This window comes from Lupinus angustifolius, chromosome LG17, assembly GCF_001865875.1.
Source record: "Lupinus angustifolius cultivar Tanjil chromosome LG17, LupAngTanjil_v1.0, whole genome shotgun sequence".
Taxonomy (NCBI): Eukaryota; Viridiplantae; Streptophyta; class Magnoliopsida; order Fabales; family Fabaceae; genus Lupinus; species Lupinus angustifolius.
Genome location: NC_032025.1, coordinates 13,218,827 through 13,241,815, shown reverse-complemented (window position 1 = coordinate 13,241,815; position 22,989 = coordinate 13,218,827). Strand labels below are relative to the sequence as shown.

General features: G+C 30.3%; 2 protein-coding genes and 1 long non-coding RNA gene across 3 annotated transcripts; 2 read left to right on the top strand and 1 right to left on the bottom strand.

Moving 5' to 3' along the window:
• Window positions 259-3,607, top strand: LOC109331990 (transcription factor MYB1R1-like). The gene is made up of 3 exons (XM_019566825.1): window positions 259-665; window positions 1,901-2,109; window positions 2,869-3,607. The coding sequence occupies exons 1-3, from the start codon at window positions 401-403 to the stop codon at window positions 3,388-3,390; spliced, it is 996 nt and encodes a 331-aa protein (XP_019422370.1). The 5' UTR covers window positions 259-400; the 3' UTR covers window positions 3,391-3,607.
• On the bottom strand, window positions 3,477-3,904 carry LOC109331991. The gene is made up of 2 exons (XR_002105868.1): window positions 3,808-3,904; window positions 3,477-3,652 (listed from the first exon to the last, which is right to left on the bottom strand). It is a non-coding gene; the product is annotated as an uncharacterized LOC109331991 (long non-coding RNA).
• LOC109331529 (peroxisomal acyl-coenzyme A oxidase 1-like) lies at window positions 9,146-17,830 on the top strand. The gene is made up of 14 exons (XM_019566079.1): window positions 9,146-9,422; window positions 11,923-12,031; window positions 12,152-12,213; window positions 12,514-12,723; window positions 12,953-13,040; window positions 13,123-13,285; window positions 13,663-13,861; window positions 14,679-14,876; window positions 15,283-15,414; window positions 15,940-16,060; window positions 16,209-16,319; window positions 16,586-16,655; window positions 16,864-17,047; window positions 17,441-17,830. Exons 1-14 carry the CDS (start codon window positions 9,282-9,284, stop codon window positions 17,648-17,650), a joined length of 1,998 nt encoding a protein of 665 aa, XP_019421624.1. The 5' UTR covers window positions 9,146-9,281; the 3' UTR covers window positions 17,651-17,830.

Genomic DNA, 22,989 nt, shown 5'->3' with positions numbered 1-22,989 from the left:
ACATTTATAACATACAAAATACACATTGCGAACAATCGGAAAGCGGATTGGCAGGCACGATATTAGTCATAAAAATTGTAAAGGATTTTAATTCCTATTAATTAACAAGTAATAAGACACACCACCACTGATACATTGACATGTTACCATGAAGGAACATGGTTAGTAAAGTAATCCGCGAAGCAGAGTATCACTCCCTTATTATCCAAACCCAACATAAAAATGGATAATGTTCCATTCTTAACCTTCTCTCTCTTCTTTCCCCATTTCTCAACACAAACAAACCCAAAACCTTAAAAATATAAAAAAAAAACACAAAACCCCTCCTTTTCAATGTCCTGAATCCTCTAATTCAAATCCCAAAAACCCATTTTTTCGGATCCATTTTCGGATCATAGCCATGACTCGACGTTGTTCCCATTGCAGCCACAATGGGCACAACTCTAGAACATGTCCTAACCGAGGTGTGAAGCTATTTGGAGTTCGATTAACTGATGGGTCGATTCGTAAGAGTGCTAGTATGGGAAATCTTAATCACTATGCTTCTTCTGGTGGAACCCTCATTGGTGCTGAAACCCTTGATCATGGTGCTGTTGCTGCCGATGGTTATGCTTCTGAGGATTTTGTTACTGGGTCATCTTCTAATTCTCGTGAAAGAAAAAAAGGTTTGATTTTTCATCCTGATTACAAAAAAAATTAGTTTTTTTTTGTTTAGTTGTGTTGTTTTTATGTGGGTTGCATGCAAGTTTTTTTTAGAGTTTGTTTGGGAACTGGGAAGCGTTGTTTTACATGGGGTGGTTATGTTAGGTTAAATCAATCATCTTGGATTAATTATGTGATCTTAGTTTGTTTTTACAATTTTGGTGAAGAACAAGAATTAGACTGGGGTGAGTTTTGGTACACAACTTAGTGCTTATTCTATATGTTTTTCTGAATTAAGCTAAAAAGAGCTTATTTTCATAAGCTTCTCTAGCAAGCTAATTGAAATAAGCAATTTCGACTCTTCATCCTAATTCTGAAAAAAAATTGTGTATATAATTTTCTTTTCTTTTCTTTTAGTTGAGTGTTATTATTTGTGTAAGGGGTAAATTGCATGCATTTTTGTAGAGTTTATTTCAGAACTGCTAAGTGATATATTGCATAAGTTGATCAAATCAGGTAAAATTAATAATCTTGGATTCAATAGGCTTTTTTATAGGCAAACTTCTCTTCTTCCTTTTACCTAAGGGTCCGTTTACGAGTTAGGTTTTGGAGGGGAATGAAGGGAAAAGGAAGAATGGGGAGTCATGAAATACATTTGTGAGACGACTCTGAAGCCTTTCATTACCCTACAAAGGCCAACTTGCAAATGGACCCTAGGGTTTGTTTGTGAGTTGGTTATTGGAGGGCAATAGAGGGAATGGATGATAAGTAGTATTGAGCTTCATTCTATACCAATTGAGCTTGTTATAGGTTAAGTTAAGCATATTTTGAAAACAGCTAAGTCCATGTTTCTTCACTTAATTGAAGAACTTCATTCTATTTCTTCTGAAGCTAGGCTGATCCCAAATAAAGAGTATGATAAGTAGTATTGTAATGCACCCCAAGCTAAGGCGGGAAATTTGTAAAATATATAATTTTCGTATGATTTCTTAGCTTCCTTTTTCTTTGCCACATTATACTTAGCTCCAATGAGGCTATCTCTCGTTTTTGGGTACAGTGGTAGTAATGAGGTTTGAATCTATTACTTCATGAAGACCACCCCCTGCACTTCACACCCCTAGCCCAATCCTATTGGCTTTATAGATCTTAAACGATTACATGCATAAAATACTTCAAATTTTGATATATTTATGTCCAAACACGGAACCTTCTATGTTGCATTTTTTAAGCTGAAAATCATAATTATTTGTTCATGCAGGAATTCCGTGGACTGAGGAAGAACATAGAATGTTCTTACTTGGATTGCAGAAGCTGGGAAAAGGCGATTGGCGTGGAATTGCAAGGAACTATGTTATATCTAGGACACCAACTCAAGTGGCCAGTCATGCTCAGAAATATTTCATCAGGCAAAGCAATGTATCTAGGCGGAAAAGGCGTTCCAGCTTGTTTGATATTGTTGCAGATGAAGTTTGTACTCTTACTTGCAAATACTATGCATGAAATATGTGTTTCTTTTACATCAAGATGCATATAATCTGTTCATACTACATAATCTTTCTTTAATTGTATGACATGCTATGAAGCATGGACACTCCTTATTGAGGTGTTGAAGTGCTGGACATGCTTTCGATACTAACACTTGTCTGACACCTGTACAACACGGTGTTGGACACTTCTGTTTTCAAAACTTGTTTTGTAAAGAAAAAACATGCTTACACTGTAAAATGACATGATGCCCATTTTTTTTTCTTCTCTTCTTTTCGTGAGGCTCATTTTCATTGGGTAAATGTAAAGCCTAGCAGGTTGTTTTGAGAAGGTGAATATATAAAATTTGATTCTCGTTTTAGATCTATTGTTATGTTGCTCGTATTTAAGTTCATTTGACTTTGCTAATATATGTGTGTCTTTATTTTGGACGTTGTTCTGTTTTTGTCCAGTGCATGTTTATGCTTCTATGCATCATAGTTGACATGTTTTAACTTCTTAATGATGACTGTTAAAATCAATGGTCATTTTGTAATTTGTAAAAAAAATCTATTTCCTTTCTTCTTTTGCTGTGCAGTTTATAATCTGACTGATTATCTGTGTTCCAAGATAATGTCTGTTTACATTATTTATACAATCACAGCTCTAGGGTAATTGTAAACATTACATTCTCTCATGTGCTGGTTTTTTAGATCCGTTATTAGAATTAACCTTTCTCGCGCTTTTTCCATGATTTTGCAGGCAGCTGAAGCTCCAATGGTAGAGCAAGACTTCTTGTCTGCTAATCAGTTCGAAGCTGAAACAGAAGGCAACAATCCCTTACCTGCTCCTCCTACCCTCGATGAAGAATGTGAATCCATGGATTCCACTAATTCGAATGATGGCGAGCCTGCAGGCCCTGCACCATTAAAGCCTGACAATAACTCACAATCATCTTATCCACTAATATATCCTTCATATTACCCCCCGTTCTTCCCATTGCCTCTGCCCTATTGGTCAGGATACAGTCCCGCCGAGCCCGTGAAGAAGGAGGACATGCACGAAGTGCTGAAGCCAACTCCGGTACATTCTAAAAGCCCAATCAATGTTGATGAACTTGTTGGCATGTCCAAACTGAGTTTAGGAGAGACTATTGGTGACTCTGGCCCCTCTGCTTTGAAACAAAAACTTCAAGAAGAAGGACCCTCTAGACAGTCAGCTTTTCATGCAACTCCTGCGACAACTGGTTCGAATGTGAATGGCAGTGTCATCCATGCAGTTTAAGGGAACTGTTCTATGAGCATTATCTTCATGAATCGAGTTTGTGTCCATCATATCATATATCTTGTGGAATAACCTTAATAATTTAATTTTTCTTTGCCCCTTCACTGTGATTAACCTAGTTTGTTTGACAGTAGTAGCATCTATAGGAATTACTTTGGTCTAAACTATATAACTTTATGTTTGTTCAGTCAGGGGTATGTAAAGTTGATTCTACTAATTTGTGTTTCTTATTCTAGTGCCGGATTAAAAGATGCAGGTGTTTCTTTTTATTACTAAGAGTATCCTCATCTTTTGGTAAGGAGCTAATTCATTTCGCTGCATGACTGTCTCTTCCAAAAAGTATTGCTCCTAAGAATCGAACTATTGATTTTTTGGTCTTTTTGGTGATCTAGTGAGGCCTTATATTATTATACCAACGTTAGTAAAATGTAGATGTTTTGTCTCAATGAATTATTACTAGCTACTTGGATGAGTAACTTTTTGTTTGGAGCTTAGACATTACTTTCTATATACACCCTATTAATCATAAATGTCTAAGGTTTTGGAGCCTAATTGGTAAGCACCAATGTCTAATGAATGATTTGTAACTATTTTTTTAACAACTTTGTTCTTGGAAATAATTCTAAAGGCTTTGAAACAAACATGAAATTACTTACATTCCAAGAAACAACATAACTAGAAACAATAAGCTCCTAAGGTAATAACATTTTCTTAAAGATCTTTTTAATACTTTGTGAACATCCATTTTTGTTTGGCCCAGAAAAAGCCCAAAACATTTTTGAAAAAAAGTCAAAAAGAAATAATATTAAATAATAGTACCAAATCTATGTTGATAAAGATCTTAAATCTAAGTGATTAGGTTAACTGAAAATTCAAAAAATAATAATAAATAAATCAATGTTCTTAAGGTTCTTAAATCTAAGTGATTGGGTTAACTGAAGATTAAAAAATAATAATAAATGAATCAATGTGGTTAAGGTTCTTAAATCTAAGTGATTTGGTTAACCAAAAATTCAAAAAATAATAATAAATAAAACAAGGTTGTTAGGGTTCCTAAATCTAAGTGATTATGTTAACCAGAAGTTCAAAACTAAATTAAATTAATTCACAAAAAAAATGAATTTTTAGAAAATAAAAATTTGAATTACGAATGAGCCACTATGAGCCCACATTCTTTCTCTTAAAAAGAGAGGAAAAATAATATTTTTCTATTTATTTATTTCAATTTTTCGAAATTTTAAATATTAAATGTATAAAAAATTAATTAAATTTTATTTTATCCATTTTTTATAAAGATTTTTGGATTAATTAAAATAAGTAAATAAGTAAAATACAATAACAACCTAATTTGAAAATGAGTTAATAGAAAAATTATTAAAATAACATTAAAATAGGATGGTCAAATCAGTTCCGATTAAGATCTATTAAATTAAGTGATTAGATTTATCTAGAGTTGAAAATTAGTTAGCTTAATTTTAGGTTAAGTTGGTGTTAATTTTTCCTATAAATAGCCTAGTCTAGGTTTAGAGGGAGAGGTTTTTTTCCAACAATTCCAACATTCTAAAAAAAAAAGTTCACCCATTCCCAACAATTCCAAAAAAAAATACACAAAGGAAAACAATTCTAAGAAATGCCAAAAAATCTTTAAATATATTTAGAAAAAATGGATTATTTTGTACTTGTATTTTCTCTAGTCCTTATTGCAAGTATCATCAATATTTTTTTAACATTCATTTTATAAGATATTTTATACTTATATGCAACATTTATGGATTTTTTACCTTTCTTAGACACTTATTCATTAATAAGAAACATTGAATTCATGAAATTCCAAAAAAAGTTAAGAAAGTAGCAAAACTGTAATGTTATTTTCAGAAAAATAAGAAACGTTAGTGGCCGACTTGATTTGTGTAATATAGTTAATGATATCTAATTATATATAATAAAAATGTCAATGAATGCAATATCTATACATTATTAGTGTAAAGATTTATACATAATTAATACATGATCATTATTTTTTTGTTTTAGTTTTTTGAAGAGTTTGTAATAGTTGAAAATGAATGACAATGTATAAAATTCTTAAACTATGAGTATATACATTTTTCTTTTCATTTTATATTATTGGTATAACAAAAGTGATTGTTGTGCAAGTTTTTTCAAATGATGTTCTACAATCATATACATTTTTGTGAAAATGTTGAGCGATTAGGGGTTTACAACTTTACATAACACATGTATATTGTCTCTACTTTAAACTAAATATATAATCCTAAAAGTCCATAAACCAGTTATAATGTTTATTAGGCGACTCGATCCACGGAAGTGGCCCCATAGATAGCAACACATCCTCATTGTGCTTCTCTCTCTATGCAATTCTCCATCTTCTAGTACTCTAGAACATGTGATTGTATTCTACTTTAATATGAACTATTAGCACAATATATATTTTTCTACAAAATTATTCTATATATTCTCTTGCGTGATAAATGTAAAATATATCATAAATAAAATTTTAATATGAAATTTTAAGATACATATCACATTTCTTATAAATAAAAGATTTGTAAATTAACTTTTCATAATAGTTTTTACGTAGGAAAATGATAATTCTCCAAATACGCAAAACTGACATGTATCATAAATTAATATTTTATTTATTAATAATTGATTTATAAGTGAGATATGTCACTTTCTGTTATGTTTGAGTATTTAGTAAGTAAATATATCAATAGTCTTTTTGTGTAATAGAAGAGAATATCAACACTCACAAAGCTTTGGCATTATTCGGGAAAACAAGTTTGTAGCTTGTAGCTTTTAGACTCAATCAAAACGTTATTAAAGTTGTTTGGTAAAAAAATTTGAACACAACTTGTAGCTTTTAGAAAATTATATTGTAACGCTTGATATCTACTTTTGAGAAAACTACTTCAAGTAGCATTTAGAAAGTGAAAATAAATTTCAAAGTGAAAATAAATTTCAATAATTCACTTACCAAGGTCTTTCAAATTTATCTAGGTGTGTATTATTTGGTGGATAAGGCTTATCTAGATAGGGAATGATATATGATACCATATCAGAAAATAAGATATCATCAATCAAATTTAAAAAGGAGAGACCTAATAATGTTGAAAAAACTTTTAATCGTAAACGTTCATCACATCGTAGCTGTTAAGAGATCATTTGGGGTCATGAACAAAAGATGAAAAATTCTTAGCCAAATGCCACAATATAGTGCGAAAACCCCAAATCAATATTACTATGGTTGCATTTACATTGTATAGTTATATTCACATGAACTCAATTAATAATGTGCAATTTAATAAGTTAAAGCAACATTTAGATTATATACTACAAGATGAACTTAGAGATGTTGATATCAATTGTGAAACTTCGAATCAGATAAATCATGGAATAAGGAAGAACATGACAAGATTTCTTGCTTATTATGGAATGAGATAAATTATTTTATTTTCAGGAACTTTTGTGATGAATAAATTATTTTACCACTAGATTGTTTGTGATATATACGTTATTGTAGCATTCGATTGTTGGATTAATGTATTAACTATTTTATGTTATATATTTCAAGAATATATAGTATTAGTAATGAAATAATATTATAAACTCATGTAACTTAATTACATTTTAAAAAATAATAATATGATAAACAAAATATATATATATATATAATAAAACAAATAAATAAATAAAATATTACATTCCCAATTATATCTAAAATTTAAAAGTTAATGGTTATTTTTGAAATTATATATGTATTAATTACTCAAATTAATAAATCATTATTGTATGTCAATTTGAGTCATTTTTTAAATTTCAGTCAGTTATAAAATTGATTTTACTGAACAACTCTAATTTAATAAGTTACACTCACAGCTAAAAATTTTGAACTATCTTCAATATTACAAGTTTCTAACTACCTTTACAACTACAAGCTCAAAGTTACAATATAATTTTCCCAAACGGAGCCATTAAAAAAATAGTGGAATCATCACAGAAATGATAAAAATACAACATAAGGAAAAATATTTTGAGAAATGAGAATATATTTTGTAGTTTAATTATTTTTTAATTTAATATTCCATATATAGCATTTTCTGATTTATTATTACAAAAATAATATATTCTCATACTAAATTTTTATACAAATTGACCTTCTATTTACAAGAAAGTGATATATGTCATAAAATCATTATTAATTTATAAGTGATATATTTCATTTTCTTGTCCTTTCTTGAAATCTAGGACCCTTAAACCCTTAGTTTGACTCTACCTTTCGTCTGAGAAAACCTTTCTCACGAAACAGCCCCAACCAAGATTATTGCCCTCAAATAATATGATAAACAATAAATATATATATATATATATATATAAAATAAAACAAATAAATAAGTAAAATATTACATTCCCAATTATATCTAAAATTTAAAAGTTAATGGTTATTTTTGAAATTATATATGTATTAATTACTCAAATTAATAAATAATAAATAATTATTGTATGTCAATTTGAGTCATTTTTTAAATTTCAGTCAGTTATAAAATTGATTTTATTGAACAACTCTAATTTAATAAGTTACACTCACAGCTAAAAATTTTGAACTATCTTCAATATTGCAAGTTTCTAACTATCTTTACAACTACAAGCTCAAAGTTACAATATAATTTTCCCAAATAGAGCCATTAAAAAAAATAGTGGAATCATCAGAGAAATGATAAAAATACAACATAAGGAAAAATATTTTGAGAAATGAGAATATATTTTGTAGTTTAATTATTTTTTAATTTAATATTCCATATATAGCATTTTCTGATTTATTATTATAAAAATAATATATTTTCATACTAATTTTTTATACAAATTGACCTTTTATTTACAAGAAAGTGATATATATCACAAAATCATTATTAATTTATAAGTGATATATTTCATTTTCTTATGGATATGAGAATTTAGTAGATTAATATATCATTTCTTTTTTTATATAATAATAGAAGATAACATGAGACACAATTTCCATGGCTGATGTAATAAAGGATGTTTGATACGGATAAAGTTTGAAAATATCAACATTCACATAGCTTTATCAAGATCTCAAACATTTTTTAAAATAATGTAATATTATATAGGGAGAAAATTTGTGAGAAATGTAATTTCTTTTTAATTTAACTAATTTTTTATTTTAATATTCCACATGCCTCAGATTTAGTTTTAGAAAAATAATATATTCTTATACTAAATTCTCTTTATACCTATGAGAAAATGATATATCACAAAATCATACATTATTTATTAATTATTGATATATTATGATATATATCATTTTCTTGATTTATTAATGATTACTAATTTTTAAGTAAGATAGAAGCTCTTTTGAAGTAGACTCTTCTAGAACAAATCAATTATTTTTACTTCAGGATCAAGTGACAAAAATTGATTAAGAATTTAATAACTCTATAAATTAACTTTCTAATCTTAATAGTTATTGTCTTTTGAATTTTTTATTTATTTTTATCTGATTAATATTAATAATATTACTAATAATTTAATTCTAATAGAAATAAAAAACATATATATTAAATTCGGGATTTTTGAAGATCCTAATGATTAATAATTTGTAACTAAATATAATTGATTATCCATATTTTGTCATCATTGAGAATATGATAGTTTATACTTTATAAATGTATGGACAATGCGTGAAAAATATGTCACCATCTTGTCATTATTACGTTTGGCGGTTGAAGCATTTAAAAAGCACTTCAGTGTTGAAGCAACTTTCTCTCATTCATTCATTCATTGCTTTCATTCTTTCTTCTTCAATCACAAAAAAACACATGAATTTTAGTTTGTGAATTAGGGTTTTGAAAATGGGAGGAGGTGTTGATTACTTGGCACTAGAGAGGAACAAAGCGGAGTTCAATGTCGATGCAATGAAGATTGTGTGGGCTGGTTCTTCTCATGTTCTACAAGTTTCTGAAAGGATAGCTCAACTCGTTGCCAGCGATCCGGTTTGTTCGTTAATTTCACTCAATTACTCCGTTTTTTGATTCGTTTTAAGTTATTTGAGCTTCATGGTTCTTATTGCTACTGCATTTTGTTGCGTGCTCATTGATCATGCGTTTTGTGGTATATAAGTAATATCAAGATATTTAGAGCGTGTTTGGATTTGTTAAAAGGGATTACATCAATTAAAATTTTGAGTACAATCGAATCAAATTTATGTTTGGATATGTTTGTTGAAAAACAATTTTATGATAATATATTTCGTTTGGATTGTCCGAAAAATTCACTTTTTGTAAATTATGTAGTGAATTCTAAAAAAAGATTATGTTATTTGTTTAGGCTAATAATGATTGTTTAACACTTGCTAGTTAGTTTTGTAGGGGTGAAATGGGAAAATATGCCTAGTTTCAAATAATCAAATAGGTTTTTCTTTTCATTTTCAAATTAGCAAGTTAACCATGAATTTGCATGTGGTGATATTTTTTTGTCGCATGATTAAGAACACATATTACATGTGCATTTATGGTTAAGAACATACATGTTGTGTGTGCACTTACATGGTTAAAAATACACATGTTTTCAGTACATTCGTATTGTTAAGAACACACATGTGACCCGTGCATATGATTAAAAATAAACATGTTACCGGTTCATTCGCATTGCTAAAAGAACACATATTACACGTGCATTTGCATAGTTAAAACACACATGTTACTCATACATTCACATTGTTAAGAACACATGTGTTAGCCTGCTTGTTCAAACATATAAGGAAAATAAATGACAATTTTGAATAACATTTCAAATAGAAATTTCAAACATTATTTCATTTACTCCTTGTTATATTTCAAATAATAAGAAATGATTTTCTAGAATTCCCCTCATTAATTTTAACCTTGTAATTTTAGATCTAAATAGAAATTAAAAATAATTGTATTTATAACTATGCAAATGCACTGTATTTTAAAAATAATTGTTCAAAAGAGAATTAAGAATGCCTTCCATTTTTTATAAGGGAATGGAGTATCTCCTGGTATAAGGAGATAAGTTATCTCCTCCTGCTAGTGAAATCATGACATGTATCATGTTTCATCATTTCTATAAAAATATTTTTTAAAATAAATAAAATAACACACATGTCATATTTTTACTAGCTATAGGAGATAAGTTATCTCCTGGTATGAGGAGATACATTATTCTCTTTTTATAATTAATGTTTTTTTTCTTTCTTTGATCATGTGTTGGAATAATATTAGTTAATAGATTGGAGAGAGGAGATTGGAAGATATTCAAATAATAAGAAATGATTTTCCTTCAATTTTTTTCTTACAATTAATATGTTTTTCTTTCTTTATTTGATCCTGTGCCTTAGAATAATATTAGTTAATAGATTAGAGAGATGATATTGGAAGATAAAGAGATAGACATTAAAAATTATTCAACTGTAATAATTTGTCATTGCTATTTGAATTTAAACATTTATTATAATAATAGAAAAGTATAGAAGCACATATCTCATGTGTGAGGCTTCACCATAGCAAATAGAGTTGTTTTGGAAAGAAAATATTGAATTAAAAGTTGACATGTGTCCATGATGATATGGTAAGAACCTTTTTTTTATTATATAGGTAATAGATAGATAAATAAGCTTTAAACTTATATTCTATAAATCATAATATATCATGGTCCAAATCAAATATGAAATTATATCAAAAGAAAATTAAAATTAAATATTTAAAATATGTTATTAATTATTTATAATTAATAGCTAATGATAGTAACATAAGTATAAAGAGTGTACCAAATGTACCAATTAAGTATACCCTTAACATAGTATATATTTGGTACAGTAATATACTATGTATTATGTATTATGTACATACTGAAGAAAACTATGTAGTAAGTGACTATACTATGTTCAGAAACAAAGATTATATCCGATTTTTTTTTTCCAAAACTGTTTTCTAGGGAAATGATCTTTAGCAAACACCCGTATGGATGATTCTTCTGCACGTAATAAAATTAACTTGTCAAAATCATGTACATGTTTTTAAATTTTAAGTTAAGTTTGGGTTGCAATGATGAAAATTGTGGATAATTGCATACAAATGTGACTGATGTAGCCAGGGTGGCGGCAACTACAATTGCATTGTGATTGCAAAAGACTTCCAAAACTGCAGATGTGGATTATAATTTAAAACTGTGGGTTTGGATGTTCATGTTGTGCTGTTCCATAAGTTTCAGGAGGAGTTCAAAATGATTTTTCTTTCCCTAGAAAACTAAATATGCTCAGGATTTGTCTGAGGGTAGGAACTATAGTATTATAGATACATATTATGCGATTCAGTTGTTAGTTAATGTTTCACATATCCATGTAAAGCAAATAAGTTACTTGGCACCTGTCCCTGCTTTTTTCCCTTTATAGGAGTTTGGTGATAAATGATGATTATGGCTTCTTTAAGCTCTTGATTCCTGAAACTTTTATTTGTTGCATGTCACCTTTAGGCATTCAGAAAGGATAATAGACCCATGCTTGGTAGGAAGGAGTTATTTAAGAACACTTTGAGGAAGGCAACTTATGCATGGAAAAGGATTACTGAGCTCCGTCTTAATGGTGAGTCTTGTATTCTTTGTGTAGTGTGCATTTGACATCATTATTTTCTTCCATGGGAGCCAGTTTGTTGCAAGCATTAATATTTGTCTAGTTTACAATTGTGTAATTTTATTCTTGCAGAAGAGGAAGCTTCCATGCTTAGAACCTTTGTGGATGAACCTGCTTTTACAGATCTTCATTGGGTACGATTGAATTTTTTTCCTAGTCGCATTTTTTTAGTCTTAGTTATCCATAAAGATAAGAGGGTGAGTCTCAACACAACCGTAAGGTTGTTGCTTTGTGACCAAGAGTCATGGGTTCAAATCCCGGAAACAACCTTTCCACTTGCAAGGTAAGGTTGTGTACATCTACTGATCTACCCTTCCCAGATCCCACTAGGTGAGAGCCTCATACATTGGAGTGTCTTTTTTACTTATCCATAAAGATAGATATATGGATGGAAACTCTGATGAGATAAATATGGCCCATAAATTCTTTTGCAGGCAATGTTTGTACCAGCTATCAAAGGACAAGGCACTGAAGAACAGCAACAAAAGTGGTTGCCTTTAGCTCAAAAGATGCAAATAATTGGTTGCTATGCCCAAACTGAACTTGGCCATGGATCTAATGTTCAAGGGCTAGAAACAACAGCAACATTTGATCCCAAAACAGACGAGTTTGTTATTCATAGCCCGACATTGACTTCTAGCAAGGTGAGTAAAATGGAGACGGCTCATGAGGAGCTTTAGTGGCCAATTAAGATCTATTTTAATAATTGAGGTTCTGGAATTTTCAAATGTTACCGAGTTCATTCATACTGTCATACACATAATCAGGGAAATAGTGCTTATGCATGTTCTAAAGGAATTTAATGAACAATTGAACATGTTATCTTCATACAGTTATTGGATATTATAACACTTTTGATGCTCTTGTAAACAGTGGTGGCCCGGTGGATTGGGTAAAGTGTCCACACATGCTATTGTTTATGCCCGTCTAATTATTGATGGTCAAGATTATGGAGTGAATGGTAGTTACTGACTTTGATCATTGAAATTTCTGCAATTAGATTCAGGCATTAATGAACAATTAATAATATGTCCAATTTGAAGGGTTCATTGTCCAGTTACGGAGCTTGGATGATCACTTACCTCTTCCCGGCATAACTGTTGGTGACATTGGAATGAAATTTGGAAATGGAGCATATAATACCATGGATAATGGGGTTCTGAGATTTGACAATGTACGAATTCCTAGGGATCAAATGTTAATGAGGTTAGTTTTATTTTACTTATTTGGACTTCCTCTAGCCTCACCAGGTTCAAATCCAATAGTTATAGCTGGGGCTTTCATGGTATACAATTCATACATGATCTGCAATGAATGACCAGCCCCTCCATCCACCACCTACAAAATAACGACATCCAGAATAATAGATTTTTTAGTCATTTCCTTCATTGAGCCCTATATTGGAAGGTGGATGGGTGAAAGTATTTTATATTTGAATTGAGATAAATGGTGAGTTGAAAAGGCCGATCTGTGACAAGATAAACATAGAGTAACTTGACTTGTTTTTATACTAATTTTCATTTTTCTTATCAATTTATATCTATAGATTCAGTGGATGACCTTTTGTGTTTCGCATCTACCAGGATTTCACAGGTTACAAGAGAAGGAAAATTTGTACAATCCAATGTTCCACGACAATTAGTATATGGTACTATGGTATTTGTGAGACAAACAATTGTAGCTGGTGCATCGGTTGCTTTGTCGCGAGCAGTTTGCATTGCTACAAGATATAGTGCTGTTCGAAGACAGTTTGGGTCGCGTAATGGAGGTCCTGAAACACAGGTAAGCTTTAAAGACTATATTGATGCATGGAATTGCTGGAGTAGTCTTATTGTATTAAGATCTGGTACGAGGTTTTTTGGAAATGTTTTTTAATAAATTGTAGAAAGAGGAGCCGAACCCATACTTACAGGATATGATTAAAAAGTAAAACAATTTGTATTAACATGAAGTTGCTTCTGATTTAGTTTGTATATTTTGATCTTGACATGACTCTCAAGATTCAACTAAGTCACGCTTTCTACTAACATATGCTATTTTATATAAGTTGTAATGGAAGGTTGAATGAATGCATTAGGGAGTAATTTAGAATAGCTCCTATTGTTGAAAAGATAGTAGGATGATGTCTTAGGTAGTTTGGGCATGTGTGGAGGAGACTTGTAGAAGCCCATGTAAGGAGAGTAGATCAAATGGAGGTTATTCCTATTCATAGAGGAAGATGGACACCAAGAAACAAATAGGTGAAACAATTAGGAAAGATTTAGAGATAAATGTTTTGTCAATAAACATGATTTATGATAGAGTATTATGACATCATTTGATCCATGTAGCCAATCCCACCTAGTTGGGTTAAGGCTTGGTTGTTGTTGTAGTAATGGAAGGTTGTCTTGATGGATACTCAACTGGTACATGAATTGTATGACATTGAAATGTCTTCTAAGATCTATTGACTATTTAAAATAACAACCGGGTGATTGGGTTTGCATAATTTCCCTTATAGAAGTTTGAGATCTTTGTATGTATTTTACTTGTCAATGATCTTTTATGGGGTTTTATCTATTTTGTACTGTCTCACTTTCTGCCATCTGTTTCTGTCTAGGTGATTGATTACAAAACACAGCAAGCTAGGCTCTTCCCTTTGCTAGCTTCTGCTTATGCTTTTAGATTTGTTGGTGAATGGTTGAATTGGCTTTATACGGATGTCATGCAAAGATTGCAAGCTGGTGATTTTTCAACATTACCCGAGGCTCATGCATGCACTGCAGGGTTGAAGTCTGTGACTACTTCAGTGACTGCTGTATGTGACTACTGACTGCTAATGCTCTTTACTCCACAGACTTACAACCATGATGCTTCATGCATATTAATTCTGCATCTCACATTGTCAATTTAAAGTAAAATTTAAAAATCCAGGCACTTAGAGTGTTGTAATTAATGTATTGTGTTTGCTCAATTACATATTCATATTCATCTTACTTTTCCTGCATGCATTACATTACAGTCTATCATCATTCATAAACGTCATCCATTTTTATGTGCGATAACTGAGTGGCTCAGTAATATTCTCATTTAAATGGTCCAAACGCCTCTGATTTTATTGTTATGCTGCTACCCTTGTACTGTATCCTGATACACGGGGTTCACTTTGTTACATCTTTCAAATCTTTAAAGTTGCAATGATGTTAAATTCACTCAAATTTCAGGATGGAATTGAAGAATGCCGTAAACTATGTGGTGGCCATGGTTACCTTTGTAGTAGTGGTCTCCCTGAGTTATTTGCTGCCTATGTTCCTACCTGCACCTATGAAGGAGACAACGTTGTGCTGCAGTTACAGGTTTGTTAAATGTAGCATATGCTATTGCATTGAGTATTATTAATTGATGAACTTCTTATAAAGCTCCTCCTCATCTGTACATAGGACTATTGTGGTGTGATAGCTAGTCTGTTTGTAGAGAGCTGGGATTTTATTTACTTGTATTCAATTTGTTCTTATATTAATATTACTGTAAACATGTGCATTTTTTAGTAAATTCTTTGTATTTGTTGATATTGGATCCCATAAAAATATGAAGTTGTACTTTTTGTTTCTTAGGCTAAGATTTTAAGGCAATTAACTCTATTGTATTTCTAGCAACAAGTCCCATACGGGCAGAATGAGTTAAACAATCATCAGTTTTCTTATCTACCACGACGTGGCTGTGTCTTCTACTCTTCATGTTTTACACAAGTCTTTCATGTCTAATACATTTCTGTGCTTCATGTTACATGCTGATGTAGTCTTATTTGGGAGATTAGTTGGATGTTATTAACTGAGGAATGGTCTTGGGTTGTTTGACAACTTCTAGAAAATACCTTGTAGGTTGCAAGGCATCTCATCAAGACTATTTCTCAGTTGGGCTCTGGGAAAAAGCCTGTCGGTACAACAGCTTATTTAGGACGACTGGAACAGTTGTTGCAATATCATTCTGATGTTCAGAAAGGTATGATAGGTCTGGGTTTGATTGAGAATATGCTAATTCTAAATTTCTAACGATATGAATGTCTTGATATCCGAATCTTTAAGATAACGTTACGAACTATGCCTTTGTCCTTACTATAGTTATGTAGACTTATTATAATTGCTTGCAGCTGAGGAGTGGTTGAAGCCTAATGTAGTCCTGGGAGCATTTGAAGCTAGGGCGGCTAGGAAGAGTGTTGCTGTTGCTCAGAATCTTAGCAAGTTTTCCAACCCTGAAGAGGGTAAATAAGAAATCCTGCTTTAAGTCATAAGCTATCTTCTCTTGTCTTTTGTGGCTGATTTGTGTTTTTTGTGTTTGGTGGGGGACACTGCGGGAGCACACCAGGGTAGTGGTTTACCTTTTTTTGACTGAATCTACCTGTGTTGTAGAAAAGCTCTGATATAAAAATCTCTCAAGAGTACATGTGTATTAATGAGTGACTATTGTAATTAATGCGACATCATCAGATATGATCATGTTGAATGCTGACGGTTTTTCTGACGGCAGGTTTCCAGGAGCTCTCAGCTGATCTAGTTGAGGCGGCAGTTGCTCATTGTCAGTTAATTATTGTTTCCAAGTGAGCTTCTTCCCATTTTTACTTGTCTCACATAGTGTCTGTTGTTGATCTAGTGTATTGGATTGTCCTTTGGGTGAAAAGGCCTTCAGTGAAAGGAGAGCTAAACAAAATATACAATCCAATTTTAAGATTTCTATGCTTCAAGTCTCAAGCTAGCATTTGCATGCATATTGTACAATTAAGTTGACCAACTTTCTATTCTTTTCAGATTTATTGAGAAGTTGCAGGAAGATATACCTGGAAAAGGGGTTAAACAGCAATTGGAAAGTCTTTCTAGCATTTATGCTTTGTCTCTTCTTCATAAGCATCTCGGTGATTTTCTTTCAACTGGCTGCATCACTCCTGAACAGGGTGATCTTGCCAATGAGCAACTTAGGTCCTTGTACTCCCAGGTTTGTCCTAAGCAATTGAAACTAAGATTCCATTTGTTTGGGATTATTTCTCAACAAAAATCATTTATTTATTTATTTAAAAATCACTTATAAGTTATACCATGTTTGATAAGAAAATTTCGTTAACCAGAGTCTCAAAATAAGCAGAATATTTATTATAGTCAGAAGTTACTTTGATAGTATGAGTAGCTTATCAAGTAAATATTGAATTTTTTATTTTAACCAAGCAGAAGTAGCTTCTACTTTATACCAAAATCTAAAAAAAAGTAAATCACTTTTTACACAATCTAAAAATCACTTTTTTTAAACATTAAAGGAAACGGAGCCCTGATTGCATCTTCTGGTGTCACAGTTTTTCTCATATGAAATTGATATGATTATGTGTGTGGTTAGGTTCGTCCGAATGCAATTGCGCTGGTTGATGCGTTCAACCACACCGACCACTACCTTGGTTCAGTTCTTGGTTCCTATGATGGAAATGTGTATCCAAAGTTGTACGCCGAGGCATGGAAGGACCCATTGAATGATTCAGTGGTGCCTGATGGCTATCAAGAGTATATTCGACCATTGCTGAAGCAACAACTTAGTAATGCTAGGCTTTAATAGTATTTTATAAGGTACCTGTTACCCAGAAGTAATTTATGTACACCATTTCTATTTAAAGACAGTAATAAGGTTGGATAGATAGAAAAATAAACAGTTTTGATTACATTCAGGAATAAATTCTCTAGCAAGTTTAATTCCATATTAAACAGAAAAAAGACCACACTAATGTGTTTTCTTGTTTTTTTTCTTGATGTTCCATGTGTTATTTTAAATTTATGAACACATCTTATGGATGTGTTTTTTCTCAACCTTATGGTTTTATATAAATGCTTTCTTTCTTAGTTATTTTGATTTGTGAACACATCCATATGAAACCAATGTGTGTTCTTATCTGTATGGTTCGTGCAGATGTGCTATTATAAGGACATTTTGATATTGTTATACAAATGTAAGGTGTAAATATTTACCATGTCGTAGAACCTAGTCATCATTATTCTCCTCATGTTGGAACTCATTTTAGATGAGTTTTTTTGTTCATATTGCTATCTGGGCTAGCTGTGCAGTAGAGTGTCATGATATCTAACATTTTTTTATGCTAATAAAGGTATCCCCTCACCTTTGTCAGTGTGTGGCTGCCTCTAGGGATGGCAATAAAAACTGAACCCGTGGGTATCTGCCGAACCGAACCCAAATTTAATGGGAAAACCCGATGTGATTGGGTTCGGGTTCGGGTTTTACCCGGGTTTAAATTTCGGGTTCGGGTTCGGATTTAGTATAGCAAAGACCCGAACCCGCCCCAAATAAGGTAATTCAATTTAAGATTAAAATTTCTATCATTTGCCAATTGTTTTTAATTTCTAATTTTACTTTACATATTATTGGATCTTCAAAGATAAAAGAAATGAAATAATACAAGAGAAAATATAAATGTTAGAGAAAAATTACACGAAAATAATATCATATTTTCCTTAATACTTTATCATTTTTGGGTTCGGGTTATCCGAAACTCGATGAGTTCGGGTATGGTATTTTTATTTTCAACCCTTTGAGTTTGGGTTTGGGTTTTGAATTTCAGGTTCGGGTTTGGGATATGCAAACCCGACCTCGATCCGCCTTGTTGCCATTCCTAGCTGCCTCTCACAACAAATGTCACTCACGAGAATCGAACATTTAATCTTTAGGTCATCTTAGGATCTAGCCGGCCTTACACCACTATAACAACACCTTATTGGTTGTCATGATACTCAAACATGTGACAACTGGAAAGTAGAAACTCCATTAACAACACCTAACATCACATGACAGAGATTTCTTTCTAGACAAACAAATCATTATGCCTAGTAGTTACAGCAAACAGTATCAGAATCCGTAATTGTGGAATCTGTTGTATGGATCAAGAAATTTTGTTTCATTCTGCCATGATTTGAATGTTGGAGCAGCTCAATCGTGAAATTTTAATTGTAATTTCGTGTAGTATATTTTGCTTTTCCTTTATTGGGTTTGCTCATCCAAAATAAAAGCATTCACAATGAGAGCAACAAGTAGATGTCATTCGCGTATATACTCTCATAGAGCTGTATGGTCTTTCCTAAAGTTGGAACCAAGTCAGAATTCAGCTCGGTTCAACTCAATAAAGATTGGTTGGACTCGAAATTTGACTCGAGTTCAATATAAGTTATTTTTTTAGCTCGAGTTCAACTCGATTAAAATGCGCAAATTGTTCAGCTCATTCAAATTGGTTCATTTGAATAACTCAATTAATTAATTATTTTTTTAAATACTATAAAATGTTTTATATATAATTGTTTATAAATATAATAACAATAAATATAAAAAATAATATATGGATCATAATAAACATAAAAATTAGTTTTTATATATATATACACATATATAAATATATATATGTATACATAAATATATATATATATATATATATCTCGAGATAGTTCATGATTCTAACGAGTCGAATTGTATCTACCTTAAGTTCAGCTCATTTAATTAACGAGCTCAATTTCTAGCTCAAATTTGACTCATTCGGTTCATGAACTAAATTTATCAAACTAAATAATAAATCGAGTTTCAAACAAATACCGAGTTGGTTCGGTTTATTGTTAGTCATACTCTTTCCTACTACTACTAAAAAAGTAGTCTCATTCTTATAAAAATAGTCTAATAGTTTCCTTCTAAAAAAAAATACTAGTATTATATAAACAATTAGAATTCTATAACTTCTTTTAGGACGAATTAGAATATTTTTGGCTTTCAATTGCCTTTGTACATATGGAAAAACCTATCTAAAAATTAAAGGACGACTAAAAGTTGTATAATGTTGGTTCTCATAAAATTTATGTTCTAAAGCTTTAAGACATGTATATCATGGTCCCATTTTGTGTTTCACTTAGTGTAACATTTGTTTGATTGGTGAGAAAATGAATTTTAAAAAAGTCATGAAAATAAAATTAAAAGTGACTTAATTGGCTGAGAAGCAAAAAATTGATTTTATCAAGGGTTCAATAAACCGAACCAACTAATGATAGTAGGAAAGAGTATTTGAATAAACCGATTACATGTTGGTTCATTTAATGTCATTACATGTGTTTTATGTATTATTGTTAAGTGAACCAACTATTAGACTATTTTTATAAGAATGAGACTATTTTTTTATAATAACAATAAATATAAAAAATAATATATGGATCATAATAAACATAAAAATTAGTTTTTATATATATATACACATATATAAATATATATATGTATACATAAATATATATATATATATATATATCTCGAGATAGTTCATGATTCTAACGAGTCGAATTGTATCTACCTTAAGTTCAGCTCATTTAATTAACGAGCTCAATTTCTAGCTCAAATTTGACTCATTCGGTTCATGAACTAAATTTATCAAACTAAATAATAAATCGAGTTTCAAACAAATACCGAGTTGGTTCGGTTTATTGTTAGTCATACTCTTTCCTACTACTACTAAAAAAGTAGTCTCATTCTTATAAAAATAGTCTAATAGTTTCCTTCTAAAAAAAAATACTAGTATTATATAAACAATTAGAATTCTATAACTTCTTTTAGGACGAATTAGAATATTTTTGGCTTTCAATTGCCTTTGTACATATGGAAAAACCTATCTAAAAATTAAAGGACGACTAAAAGTTGTATAATGTTGGTTCTCATAAAATTTATGTTCTAAAGCTTTAAGACATGTATATCATGGTCCCATTTTGTGTTTCACTTAGTGTAACATTTGTTTGATTGGTGAGAAAATGAATTTTAAAAAAGTCATGAAAATAAAATTAAAAGTGACTTAATTGGCTGAGAAGCAAAAAATTGATTTTATCAAGGGTTCAATAAACCGAACCAACTAATGATAGTAGGAAAGAGTATTTGAATAAACCGATTACATGTTGGTTCATTTAATGTCATTACATGTGTTTTATGTATTATTGTTAAGTGAACCAACTATTAGACTATTTTTATAAGAATGAGACTATTTTTTTATAATAACAATAAATATAAAAAATAATATATGGATCATAATAAACATAAAAATTAGTTTTTATATATATATACACATATATAAATATATATATGTATACATAAATATATATATATATATATATATCTCGAGATAGTTCATGATTCTAACGAGTCGAATTGTATCTACCTTAAGTTCAGCTCATTTAATTAACGAGCTCAATTTCTAGCTCAAATTTGACTCATTCGGTTCATGAACTAAATTTATCAAACTAAATAATAAATCGAGTTTCAAACAAATACCGAGTTGGTTCGGTTTATTGTTAGTCATACTCTTTCCTACTACTACTAAAAAAGTAGTCTCATTCTTATAAAAATAGTCTAATAGTTTCCTTCTAAAAAAAAATACTAGTATTATATAAACAATTAGAATTCTATAACTTCTTTTAGGACGAATTAGAATATTTTTGGCTTTCAATTGCCTTTGTACATATGGAAAAACCTATCTAAAAATTAAAGGACGACTAAAAGTTGTATAATGTTGGTTCTCATAAAATTTATGTTCTAAAGCTTTAAGACATGTATATCATGGTCCCATTTTGTGTTTCACTTAGTGTAACATTTGTTTGATTGGTGAGAAAATGAATTTTAAAAAAGTCATGAAAATAAAATTAAAAGTGACTTAATTGGCTGAGAAGCAAAAAATTGATTTTATCAAGGGTTCAATAAACCGAACCAACTAATGATAGTAGGAAAGAGTATTTGAATAAACCGATTACATGTTGGTTCATTTAATGTCATTACATGTGTTTTATGTATTATTGTTAAGTGAACCAACTATTAGACTATTTTTATAAGAATGAGACTATTTTTTTATAATAACAATAAATATAAAAAATAATATATGGATCATAATAAACATAAAAATTAGTTTTTATATATATATACACATATATAAATATATATATGTATACATAAATATATATATATATATATATATCTCGAGATAGTTCATGATTCTAACGAGTCGAATTGTATCTACCTTAAGTTCAGCTCATTTAATTAACGAGCTCAATTTCTAGCTCAAATTTGACTCATTCGGTTCATGAACTAAATTTATCAAACTAAATAATAAATCGAGTTTCAAACAAATACCGAGTTGGTTCGGTTTATTGTTAGTCATACTCTTTCCTACTACTACTAAAAAAGTAGTCTCATTCTTATAAAAATAGTCTAATAGTTTCCTTCTAAAAAAAAATACTAGTATTATATAAACAATTAGAATTCTATAACTTCTTTTAGGACGAATTAGAATATTTTTGGCTTTCAATTGCCTTTGTACATATGGAAAAACCTATCTAAAAATTAAAGGACGACTAAAAGTTGTATAATGTTGGTTCTCATAAAATTTATGTTCTAAAGCTTTAAGACATGTATATCATGGTCCCATTTTGTGTTTCACTTAGTGTAACATTTGTTTGATTGGTGAGAAAATGAATTTTAAAAAAGTCATGAAAATAAAATTAAAAGTGACTTAATTGGCTGAGAAGCAAAAAATTGATTTTATCAAGGGTTCAATAAACCGAACCAACTAATGATAGTAGGAAAGAGTATTTGAATAAACCGATTACATGTTGGTTCATTTAATGTCATTACATGTGTTTTATGTATTATTGTTAAGTGAACCAACTATTAGACTATTTTTATAAGAATGAGACTATTTTTTTATAATAACAATAAATATAAAAAATAATATATGGATCATAATAAACATAAAAATTAGTTTTTATATATATATACACATATATAAATATATATATGTATACATAAATATATATATATATATATATATCTCGAGATAGTTCATGATTCTAACGAGTCGAATTGTATCTACCTTAAGT